Genomic DNA, 13425 nt, shown 5'->3' on the forward strand with positions numbered 1-13425 from the left:
TCTTTTCATCATGGTAAATAACACTTTTACCCTTATGTATGCTCTTTCTTTTCTTTTCTTTTCTTTTTTTTTTCTTGAGCATTTTTTCTTTAATAGTTTAACAAGTCACTTCTGGTTTGGCTAAAGAGCAATCCTAGCACAATAATGTTTCAACTTGCAAGGAAGAACACCCTTATTAAGTTGATAGAACTCCACCAGCTGGATTAGATCGGTAAATCTTGTGTGGCCATCATCCAGTGTATGGAACATTGCACCATCATCTTCAATCTGCAGAAGGAAAAGCAGCAAACTGGGGAGAGGGAAAATTACCCAGAAGGATAATCATATTCCACTGTAAACTGTCTCCACATGCCAAAATTGACAAGTTTATAAAACTAAAGGACAATCAAAAGAACATTATAGCATGTCCATTTCTTCTTTGTAACATCACTTGTATTTAAAAGAAATATCATCTGATCCTTAAGTAAGCAGTGTGGCTCTACTTTGTCTACTTCTAATTCTCCCAATGTTTTGTTAGTTAGGGTACTATGACTATTTTGAATCAATGAACAGTTAGAAATCTACAATATCCAGTATAAAAGTAAACAGAAGATTTTAATGTTCCCACTTATAGAAATTAATTTCCATTTCTAAATGTCTACTTAGCCTCAAAAATGAATATTCACATAATTTGTATCAGTAAATTGATTCTGAAACAGTAAAAATTATGCTAAGAAATATCAGTTGTCTTTTCTCTTTGTCAGTGAAGTCTTCTGAAATTAAACAACTCACACTTGCTGCTGGGGACATCAATCACATAATCAAAGAAGTAGAGAGGATACTTTGTATGGCCTTTGGATAATTCTAAAAAAAGGCAATTCAAAAGGTAGCTCTAGCAATTTAAAGATCTTATGGAATACCTTCCTGAAAGTAGACTGAATTTCTATTCTATACTACTTGGTTCCAGTATACACATCACATACATACACGCATGCGCATGCACACAGACACACAGCAACAGAAGCAACAGAAATCCCAAGGCGAATTGTGCCACCCAAAAGCAGAATCACAAAAAATTTTTAAATGTGTGCAGAATAGTTTAAGTGTTCACCAGTTCCACAGCACCTGTGTTTCTACCCACAAGCATTAAAAACAAAACCAAAAAAACCAAAAAAGGGTTTTTGAGACAAGAGAAGAGAAAGGACTTTAAAATAATGATTTTTAAAGAACTGTTATTAGAACTCAGGAGAAAGAACCTTTAGTGGCTTTTTAACAATAGGTGGCATGGGGTCTATACAATATTGCTAAATCATATTTCATGGAAAAAGGAAAATTTAATTTTTACAATTCCTGTATTTCTTCTATTAATTCAGGCTCATAAAACCATTTCTGCCAAACTTAACTCTAGTCAAAGCACAAGCTTCTAAATTATATTTAATAAAAGGACCAAAAGAAAACCAAAGTTTCCAAAAGCTTATGCATTAAGATCATTTCTAATATACGAATATGAAATCACAAATTACTTACTGGTATAATTTGAAAGTGCTTTATTTTTTGTCCATGACTCATTGACAGTACGAAAGTTTTGGGGTTACTCTGACTATCCCGTACCAAGAAAACTCTAAAGAGAGAGAAGGAATTTCAATATGTTTCTACATTTACTCATGGATTTCAAAGAATTATAGTGTGTAACAAATCCAGGAAGCGTTTTCATAAATGTTGTAGCTGGATACTCCTTTACTGTGTATGGAATGGGTGAGATTATCCAACTTGGTAAACAATATGGTATAACATGATCTTAGACTATAAAACTATCATCGATGCTAATGTACTAATGTAATTTTTTTTTTTTTTTTTTTTTTTGAGACAGGATCTCACTCTGTGGCCCAGGCTGGAGTGCAGTAGCACGATCATAGCTCCCTAAGGCCTTGAAGACCTGCGCTCAAGCCATCCTCCTGACTCAACCTTCCAAGTAACTAGAACTACAAGTGCACACCACCACATCCAGCGAATTTTTTATTTTTTATTTTTTTAGAGACGGGGTCTCATTATGTAGCCCAGGCTGGTTTCAAACCCCTGGCCTTAGGCAATCCTCCCACCTCAGCCTCCCAAAGTGCTGTGATTACAGGTGTGAACCATGGTGCCCAACCCCAATTTTAATAGGACAAAATGCAGCTCCTTTGTCAGATTGTTTGCTCACAATAACCAATATACTATTATGTTGGCAGCAACAATTAGTGCTATGTCCTTTTTCCACTGGGAAACTGGGTACTCACATGTATCTCTTTTGCACAAAGAATAAGGCATCAGCATACTGTTATTTTACCTTCTGGGTCATGTTAGGCCCTGAACAGAGATAATAATTTAGAATGAAATCACTTTTTTACCCCTCTTCTACACTGGATCCCCTTTCTTTTGATTCTGGTTTCTACTGTTACATACACAACCGCAAGTACGAAATGAATATATTCTAAGAAATCAATCTTGAAGTCATTTTTTAAATGTTTAAGCAATATGTTTTAAGTAAAAGAAACAACCAAACAACATGTACTTTAACCTTGAAGAATGTAGCAGAAAAGCCTCTATAATGTCAGGCTAGAAAAACAAGACATGGCCTAATGGCTTGAGAGAAAAATGCTGCCAGGCGTGAATTCTTATTTACTGGCAATACAGTGCAAAACCAGTTTTGTGTTAATTGTTGCCAAACACACTGTGTAAATGGTCCCCATTGGCAAATCCAATACTAGTCTCACTGTGCCTGGCAAAGAGGCAGCCAAATTTAAGGTATCACAGATGTCTGACAAGATTATCCATTTCATTTGTGTTGCGTGAGACACCGACATTGCGTCACTGGGAGACGGGACAAAATGGCGTTTCACTGGTAAATCAAGCTGCGATTGCCTCCTCATTCCCAAGCGGATCACCACTACCACCTAGTGGACTGCTTGGCACCATCATATCTTTCCAAAGGAATACCAAAAAATTTAAAAATAAAGATACTATCGTTCTTTATACAATTATTTCATTAAAGTTACAAAAACTGGGCTCAGAAATAAAGGAAATTATAATCCTCCAAAACATCTTAATAATTTTTTTGTGATTTATTTCTTTTCTTTGTCTCATCAGATTGTAATTCTGCTGATTACTCAAATTTATATCCAAAAAGACTGTGTTCCATGCCGAGAAGCATATTAAAATCTTCTCTTATTTACAGTCTGGTGAAATGCTGACTTGCTATTAATAATCTTCCATGTGAAGGTACGTTTTCATCCAAATGTCAGTATTAAATCACCTCAAAACCTTGCCATCATCTTGGCCAACGAACTACTGAAGATAAAAGAGCCCATCACCACTTGTTTCAACTGATACTGGTTTCATTTCTCTTCCAATCCTCAATATAAACTCCCTCATTTGTATTGCATTTGGGAAGGGAATTTAGCCAGTATTATAAAAAGTATCTGAAACACTAATTTGAGAAAAGGAAAATTCATCAGGTTATAAATTTTTCATAATACATTTTATATTTCTCTCTTTTCATAGGTTTATATTAGTTTAAGCTGTTAAAATTTAGAAAAGAAACCAATAGGGACATAAGCAGACAGGAAAAGAAAATAAAACAAGTGTTCAAAATACGTAAGAAACAGCTTTAGATAATGTCATGATATAAACCACACTTTGAAATCATATTGATCATATGTTCAAATCAAAATATTAACACCCAAAAACAAATTCAGTCTCCCCCATCAATATCTGAGATGCTAGAATTGACACAGAATGGGTTATATTAGTGGTCATTGGTTAAGAACAAAGCATCTTACTGTGTTATCTGTTCATTCATGCACACCCGGCACATGCTATATACCAGGTATCGTATGGATAATGTCAGAATATGATGTCAACTGCCTTTATAAAACAAAGTCACTCCTCTTTCATGATAAGCCCAAACCAAAAACTCTTCATGTGTGTTAAATAAATAATTATTACTGATAGGAGAAATCCAAATAACTGCTACTCCAAACTAAAAATATCAAGCTTACCCATCCACAGGTCCTTGCTGACTAATCAATCGCTGAGCCTCATCTCTAGAAATCTTGTGGTGAAACCACGGCTGAGACTGGTGGATAGCTAAAAACATAAAACGGATTGAAAACAAAGCTTTGTTTGAAATGAGCACAGTTTCATTACATGAATTTCCACCATATCCACTCAGTGATAACACCTAAAGACACATCTATCCATCCATTCAGTGACAATGACTATGAATAAACATACCCATGTTTGCGGCGGAGCTCTGTGAAGGGGCCGTGGGGCTTCCATGTGCGCCCAGACGCAAGCATCCTTTTTTCTGAGCAAGGAACGGGGAAACAAATCTCATCTTTTGGAATGAAACAAACTCAGATCATAAACATATTGAAGAAAGTAAAGCTATTTATACCCTCCAAGCAAGTCCTTCTTCAACTGCAACTGAAAGGGCTTCAGTGGGATTTTCTATAACTCTGCCTTTCTGGCCTGAGAAGTCCATTGCTACCAGGGAATTCTCTGATATACTTCTCTGGAAAAAAAAAAACCCCACATTTGAGCCATGAAAATATCTTTGGAAGTTACCAAGTTACCTTTCAGTGATTTTCTGGCAATACATTTCCATTCTAGAAGGGGTTCCAGAAGTGGCTAGCAGGAAATTAAAAAGTTAAAATACATATTCAAGATAAAATGGTGCTATAAAATATTCTGGTTAAGTTACACAGTTTTTTCTTAAGGTAACTAAGAGCTGAGTAAAGAGATTAAAATCTGTCAAAGTAAGCATGCCTTTCTTCTAAAACAAACCTCTTCATATTCTTTAATATGATAAAATGGGAAAACTTCTATTTAGAAAGGAATAACCCTTCCTGTGGTTAAAAAGATCCATTACTTCTCAATTCATCTCTCTATTAAGCTTTGAGATTCATCAATCATCAATTAAATATCAAATCCACCTACTTATGAAGTAGCTATTTTATAAGATTCAAGATATACAAAAGCTGTAACTTAGATTGACATACAACATCACTTTAGAAATAGTACTCATATTTTATAATGGAACAAACTAGAATATGCATTTTAAAAGTTTATCACATCAACTTTCATCTTACTTAGAAACTAAAATTTAGTGAAATAATAATTCAGGAAATTTCATAAAATTAAAATTTCCATGACTTAACATATGAACACTTTCATCTTGTGAGACTATAGATGGCCACATGAGAGGTACAAAAATAAGCCTGAATCATGAAAGAACCGATACAAAAAGAAGACACCATTAAACAAACATAATTTAAATGAGTAATAAAGTCATCGTTTTTGCTAATTCTTGTATTCATACTCTCTGAGGTGAAAGTAAAATATCCAAAACCTAGATCTTATTTTTCATTTTTTGTTTGTTTGGGGTTCTACTTCACAACCATCTTTTAAAAAGTATGCCATCCCACAAGTCATGAATTCTAAAAAAAGAGACAACTGTCAAAATCTCTAGTCAAGAGAATCACTTGGTTTATACAGTATGAACAAGGAACTAAAACTCTCCAAAAGAAAAAAAAATTCAAAGAAAGACCCACATGGAAAACATTTAACAGTTATTCCTCACTAATTAATAGAAGAGCAAAATCAACCATGGAGTTATAATGGTAGATTATGAGCCAGTCTACATCTGGGGACTTGTGTGGCTTAAAATCATTTTTTTCTGTATAGTATTTTTTTTCCAATATACTTTGGATGTACAAGTGCACTTTTGTTAGATGAATATATTGTATAATAGTGAGGTCTGAGCTTTTAGTGTATCCGTCACCCAAATAATGAACACTGTACCCAAGAGGTAATTTTCATTTCTCTCTATGTGAATTCAGCCATGTCTAGCCTAGTTAACAGACAATAGTCAAATGAGGGCTTCAAACAAAATATTATCCACAAAAAAATTTTAGGGCTCCTTTACGACTGCATCACACATCCATCCCACTTTATTAGCATTTGTTATTTTCTCTTCAAACCATGTGGTAGAGGCCCCAATCTTATTATGGTTCATCTCTATTTCTAGAGATCCAGCATGCAATCTTTCATTTGTTACAGAAGCCTTTATAACTGACAGCTGCTCTTTCCAGACAGATGCTGTCTCTGTAATCTCTATTTGCTGTCACACCTTACTTGCACTTTTCACCCCGTGATCTTCTGTGCCAGGCTGTGGACCAGTCGGATATACTTTTGCTTTGCTGACATTAATGAAAACCGTCCACCTGCCAAAACCACAGAGTAACTAGCCTCAATCGTAATAGCTTTATCCTTATAATATCTCTCCCCTCACAGGCCAAGATGGGTTCTGTAATCTCAAGTTCCTGGTAACATAAAAATACCGTTAGGAAAGAAAAATAAACATAATCAGGTTTTCTTCCCCCTTTAGTAAGGCAGTCCAGAATATAAAACAAGATCCCACATTCCCTAATTACTTGACATACGTAAGGAGACCACCATATAAATAAGGAACTTTTTCATGTGCTACCTTAACTACACTAAGGGCAAACAGGAATATACAGCAAATGTTTTCTACTGAATGGCAGGTGGTGGATGAAAAATTAATAGTTTCCCTTCGGTGGACAAAGAAACAGAAGTAACGCATAGTCCGACAAACTCAAAAGGTCATTTTCAGTTCAATTTCTTTCTCATAGGAAAGCAATGTTGATAACATTCAGAATCAGTTGTATTTCTCAAATATTTGCCCCTTTTTCTAGCTCTTTCTTTGCAGGAGATGAGCAGGGCAGGCCCTAGGAAAAGGGGCCAATGATTTTAATGGTATGGCTTTCTTTCTAAGAAAGAAGAGGCCCTAATACAACCTGGATTATCCAAGCCACACTTTGAGATCAGACCTACTCACTCTTAGTGAGGTTTGCACATAAAATGTTTTGCAGGTAGTTTAGCTAGGTGACAACTAGTAGCCACATACTCTTTTTCATTCCATTTGAAGGATCTAGATAAACCTGCAGTGCAGACATTTAGCAAGAGGGCACAGGACATTAGACATGTAATGGATTCTAGGGACTATGCAACCATCACCTTTATTTTATACTGCAGGACACCAGTGACTCGACAAGGTCACACAGATGGCTTCTGGCCACACAGATGGCTTAGAAGCAGTAACAGATACGTCCTGTCTAGGATTCTTTTATGTAGCACAGAGTGGGAGGTACAGGGAAGAAACTGCAGTTTAGGATGTCCTTTCCAGGGTCAAAAGTGAAGAATAAAAAGGACTTGAGTAGACTCCACCTTCCCCAAATCCCCCATCCCTTCACTCCAGCCAGAGCCATATTAACAGATGCTCCTTTAAAAGAATGCTTTGCTGCCCTAAAAAGGACAAAATATTTGGCTTCCTGAAATGTCTGCTGCTGATTCTCATTTCAAAGGCCGACAGGGGTGGCTGTCACGTGCTATAAATAGCTATGACGTTTACTATGGTATGAGAATTTTTTTTTTCTCCTTTCCTTCTCAAAATGTACACCTGGAATAGTTAAGAAAAGAATATTGTTTCTTTAAAAATATAACCAAAATATATTAACTTTTCTGTGTCACTCACAGAAAATAGCCCCTGGATGAAAAGCAACAAGGCCAGGGAGGGGCATCTATTAGGTCACTGAATCTTCCTTAACAATCTAGAACAGAAGGATTCTGTATAGATGCCAAAGTCAACACGAGTACCTCCCAAGACTTCTAAGTTTCTATCACAGAAATTAAGAATAGTGGAGCTATAATTCTCACATGCTACTCTGTCTGATCACGACAACCGCCAAACAAGACAGGTCTTTACGACACACTTCCTTACTCGAACCTCTTCCCCTACAAGCCCTGTTTCTAACAGATCCCCTGAGGGAGTGTCTCTTCCTATACCTGGTGCTGAACAAGTAAAGCCACAATAACCAAACTGTCATATACATCTTGATCAACAGCAGGATCACTTTCAATGGAAAAAAGCAAGAATAATACCACATTTATATGCTAACGACAGTGACAAGAACAGGAAGTACTTTGTTTATAACAAATTTTCTCCATGATTAAGAGGACACTAAACAATAATTGCCTCCAAATACCTGACTGCTATTAACATGCTCATCCTAATAACTTTGGACTCCAAAAGAAATTTGGAGGGATTTAGGAAAGGATTAAGATAATAAAATTCATTATTCTTTTTATATACATGTGGATTGCAAGATAAGTATAAGCCGACAAACGGTAAAAATATTCACCTTAACTGATTGCTTTCATAAAAATTCACTGCATTCCTTAGTTTCTTATTTTAGGGCTTAAGAGTAATATGAGACAAAGATGAAAAGTTATTCTTCCATAACTTAAAGCAACATAACTACAAAATTGAAGTTCTTTTTCTATACAGTCTATCAGGCTTCATAATCAACATTATTTCATGCCTCATTCCTAGAACTGAGCATTTCATCTACTACATTACATGTGGGGTAAATGCACCTTCCTTGGTCACAGCCATGAAGAGCATATTTTTAACCTAAGTGGAAAGAAACATAGGTTTCAAAAATGCACATTAACTGATTTGTAACACAGGTGCATACATCTGAATTCCTAATATACTCAATATTAAGGAAAAAAATGAAAATAGTAGAACATAAATTTTAAATTCAGAAATAAGTTTCTTGTGTTAATGCACAGGAAATCAAAATGAGATCTTAAAGGAGGGAAAAGATGTGTCCATGTATGTCTGCAAATAAATATCCAAGTTATAATTAGCATAAATCTGCAGAGCAGTGCTAGAATTAGTGTAAAGCATGACCTATATTTTAACTTGCAGTTTTTGGGTTTCCTGGAAAGCAGTTTGATTTTTACGAACCTGGAGCTTAAAAAAAAGTTACCATTAGAAAGCCAGAATGCAAGAAAGCTCACATGTGTATATTGCAGCCTTCAAAACTCCAAATCATTAGCATCTTTATACTAGACTATGACGATCACAGAATCAGTATTTAAATAAATAAATAAACCCATAACCAAAACCAATAATTAAAACATAATCTACAATCCAAGGAAAATGTTCTGTAAATTATCAAGATCTAATCCTCAAATGTTATAATGATACAGAATGACCCACAAAATTCTTTCAAATATCTAAACATTTTCTTTAACATTATGTATTTTAATTGACTACTTCACATTGAAAAATCACAATACTGTTGTGATTTTATCACATAGGCTGCAAACAAATAAAATCTAAGAATTAAAAATGCAATATAACAATATATTAGAATGGTGCCAAAGATTTATTTGACTTGACCAACAGGAAATAAGGTAAATGTATTATAATATACATTTGTAATATAATGTAATGTAATTATAAATTAATATAATGTAAATGTAAAATAAAATACAGGTTCAAAAATTTGATCCTTACCATGGGTGATATACTCTGAGAACTGCAGCCACTTCTACCTTGATACGGATGCATATAATTCTGGTACAGCTGCATTCCATACTGCAGAATATATAAATAAAAATACATTCCCACCACTTTTACTACATTGATAATTTATGAAAATCAACACTTTCGTTAATTAGACAATAACAATATAAAAGAGAAGTATAAGTTTTCTTTAAAACAAACAAGTAAAGCAAACAAAATTTTGAAAGATAAACTTTCAGTGCCATACAGTGTTACATTTAAAAAGTCAAAGGATTTTTTTTGACCCACAATTTCAGGTCTAGCTCACCAGTACAAAGTTGTGGAGCTGACATTTCTACTCATTATTCTTAGCACCAAACTGTACCACAACCGTTTGGAGTGGTACACCGTCTCACGACAAGAAAGCTCCCTTGGGAAAGGGGCCATGCTTTCTGGTACAAAGATTCTGAAAACCTCACACACATCCTAAGCAACACTGTGTAAAATTCACTGTAACTCTCTCATAACTGACTGATGAAGTACATTGCCTCTTTGGTAAACCCATAAACATGACCCTATATTGAAGATTCCTGACAGTGTATCATACTTGTATCAATACTCTTATGTTTAAATTTTGCTTCAAATTCAGGGAAACCAAAGTAGTGGGGAATCAAGCTGATTTCCAACAATGGGTTTCAAAACACAATGTAAACTGTAGAAGATAAGAACTGCAGTGTCCTCACTATCAGGAGACAGAATCATACAGCATGGGCTGGCAGGTCATAATTCGAAAGTAGGTCTGGGTTATAAACGGATTATTAGTTTGAGAAACATTAAGAATGCCAGCTGCCCATGATCAAATTTGTCTAAGATGTGTCCCCATCTGAAGCTGCCAACCTTCGGTTTACGCCACATTAAGAAAAAGAAAAAAAAGAAAGAAGAAAGAAAGAAAGAAAAGAAAGAAAGCAATGGTATAAACAGCTTTTCTTTCTTTTTTCTTTTTTGCTATACTCTATAATTCTCTCCATTTCATGGAATAATAATGAAATTAAAAATTAAGTCTTATATAAAAAGAATGAAATAGACACCATGGAATCCAATCTTACCTGTAGGATAAATTCCATTTAAACACTCCAACAGAGCTGTTTCTCTACTAAAGACTATTTCCTTAAAAGCAATTCCAGCAAAATGGATGTATTTGGTAATTAGGCAAAAAATCAGAGGGGGTCTAGGAGAGTCACTGTTTTCAAGATTTTGCTTTTAACATGAATATAAACCCACAGTCATTTAAAATTCTCTGTGTTGAATTCTTTATCCAATTATTTCCCAACTTCTAAAAATTACTTTTTAATTTAAGGTTTGATTGACATTAATGGTACTTAATGAAATTTATTTAAAATCAACTCTAAGCCTACTCTAAAAAGAAGGAAGAGGAGCTTAATTCCTAGTCAAGCTCATTTTGGAGAATATATAATAACCTCAAACCAACACTTTCACAAGGAACATGCTGCTTCGCCACCTTTTATTTATCTGCATTGAAAAGCCTGCTACCTACTATTTTCTTCAAAGATGTATTGTCCCTGGTACAGGCAATGTTTAGGTAGTTGCCTCTGGGCTGCTGGAAGTCTTTAGTAGGCATTTAACTCTGGCGGAGGGGTAGGGTGTGGGTCTACCTTAACATTTCCCTATCCTACGGAAGGGCAGATAAGGAGCCAAACACTATTAGAGAAGACCTAGCAGAGTGATAGTTGAAGGGAAGGGAGAGAGACAGCAGGTAATTAGAACACTATACATGAGCAAATCTCCCATTTTCTAAATCTCATATTTTCTACAATTCTATATGGTACTAGAATTTCTCCAAAGAGAATGAGAGTGTACCCATATAATCTATCTAAAGAGTTTATATGTATACATGAAAAAGAAAAGGAAAAAAGAATAAAATAAGTGGCCAAATTTTTGGTGGGAGACTCTACCTAATAAGTAATATGTCATGAAAACAAGAGGGCATTTCCAGTCCAGTCAACATAATACTTCCCTGGTCATTACTACGTACAATGATAAACTCTGGCAATAACACAATAGACAACCAAAGATGACAAACAAAAGAGGTGGTAGAGACACTTCTATAATAATACCAAGGCGGCCAGCTGCACCAGCCAAGGGGATCAAAGAGCCCCACTGACAAGTTGCCCACACACTCCTCTAATTACTAATAGAACATCACAAATGTCTCTGTGTTGTGAGACCTGGGCAAGTCCTGGCTTCCTGTGATCTGGATGCTTTAAAGTGTAAAACAGATCACATCATTTTTCTGTTTGGTTTTCTCATTGCCTCCAGGATAAAGGTACTCACTGACACCTCCCTCCCTCTCTAGTCCTATCTGAAAAAGCTCTGCTGTTGCTGAAATGAACACGGAACATGGTTGCAGTGGATAGAATAACGGTCCCCAAAGATGTTCACATCGTAATCTCCTGGAAGCTGTGAGTATGTTAGGCTACATGGCAAAAGGGAATTAAGGTTGCTCATCAGCTGATTGTTGGGTGGAGTGAGGCGCCTGGATTATCCAGGTGGGCCCAACGTAATCACAAGGGGTTTCATCAGTGGGAGAGGGAGACAGAACAAACAGAACCGGGGACATAGTGGTGTGAGAAGGACTAGGCATGACATTGCTGGCTTTGAAGATGGAGAAATGGCCCCCAGATGAGAAGTCTGGGCGGCCTCTAAAGGCTTAAAAGGACAAGAGCAATGGATTCCCCCTAGGGCCTCTAGGAGGGAACGCAGCCCTGCGGACACCTTGATTTTAACCCAGGAAGACTCATTTCAGGCTTCTGAACTAAAGAAGTGTAGGACAATAAATTTGTGTTGTTTTTAAGCCACTGCATTGGTGGTAGTTTGTTACAGCAGCCCCTGAAAACTAACAGAACAGAGCATCTTTGAACTGGGAATCTGTGACTTTGAAGAGGCTTTGCGAACACTAAGATGAAAAAACAAAGTGAGAACGGGACAATCTTCCAGAAACTAAGCACCCTGGAAATGAATTAAAGAAAGCTTCTAGTGTATTTCACTGATTCTTAGACATGCATTTCAAAATTTAACATTCATAAATTTGATTGCATCCTATAATCTATAACAACCAATATTCACTGTGGACCAATTGACTGGTCGTTGCCTAAAACCCTTAGTGGGATCAAGAAACCACCATCATCAAACCTGGCAGAAGGGATGTCAGTGGCTAGAAAGATAGCCCCCTAGACCACGGCAGAGCACTCATCTGAGAAGTTCTGCCTCCCCAAAGCTCTTGATAGCATAGAACAGATACCCTGTGGAGAATACACATATCCACAACTCTGACACGAAAATGATTCAGAAAGCCAGACTTAGAATATTAAGAAGTTTTAAAACCACCTCAACTAATTTATTCTACTTATATATATGAGAGTTCCAATTTCTCCATATACTGGTTAACATTTCCTCTCCTTTTTTATAACTGACTGATGAAGTACATTGCCTCTTTGGTAAACCCATAAACATGACCCTATATTGAAGATTCCTGACAGTGTATCATACTTGTATCAATACTCTTATGTTTAAATTTTGCTTCAAATTCAGGGAAACCAAAGTAGTGGGGAATCAAGCTGATTTCCAACAATGGGTTTCAAAACACAATGTAAACTGTAGAAGATAAGAACTGCAGTGTCCTCACTATCAGGAGACAGAATCATACAGCATGGGCTGGCAGGTCATAATTCGAAAGTAGGTCTGGGTTATAAACGGATTATTAGTTTGAGAAACATTAAGAATGCCAGCTGCCCATGATCAAATTTGTCTAAGATGTGTCCCCATCTGAAGCTGCCAACCTTCGGTTTACGCCACATTAAGAAAAAGAAAAAAAAGAAAGAAGAAAGAAAGAAAGAAAAGAAAGAAAGCAATGGTATAAACAGCTTTTCTTTCTTTTTTCTTTTTTGCTATACTCTATAATTCTCTCCATTTCATGGAATAATAATGAAATTAAAAATTAAGTCTTATATAAA

The 13425-nt window shown here is 35.9% G+C and overlaps 1 protein-coding gene across 3 annotated transcripts in view; it reads right to left on the reverse strand.

The window, feature by feature from the left end:
- Positions 1-59: 59 nt before the first annotated feature.
- Positions 60-13425, reverse strand: part of GRB14 (growth factor receptor-bound protein 14) — a 132124-nt gene continuing 118758 nt past the window's right edge. For 2 of the 3 annotated variants that reach the window (XM_012655827.1, XM_012655828.1), the window contains exons 8-13: positions 9407-9487; positions 4415-4531; positions 4252-4324; positions 4017-4104; positions 1507-1600; positions 60-267 (exon numbers count right to left, since the gene is read on the reverse strand). In XM_012655827.1, coding sequence (XP_012511281.1) covers positions 121-267; positions 1507-1600; positions 4017-4104; positions 4252-4324; positions 4415-4531; positions 9407-9487 — 600 coding nt within the window. In that variant the 3' untranslated portion in view covers positions 60-120. The remainder of the gene's footprint in view (positions 268-1506; positions 1601-4016; positions 4105-4251; positions 4325-4414; positions 4532-9406; positions 9488-13425) is intronic. The other variant, XM_012655829.1, reaches the window with a different exon arrangement.

The sequence above is a fragment of the Propithecus coquereli genome, unplaced genomic scaffold (genome assembly GCF_000956105.1).
Source record: "Propithecus coquereli isolate 6110/MARCELLA unplaced genomic scaffold, Pcoq_1.0 Scaffold49, whole genome shotgun sequence".
NCBI lineage: Eukaryota > Metazoa > Chordata > Mammalia > Primates > Indriidae > Propithecus > Propithecus coquereli.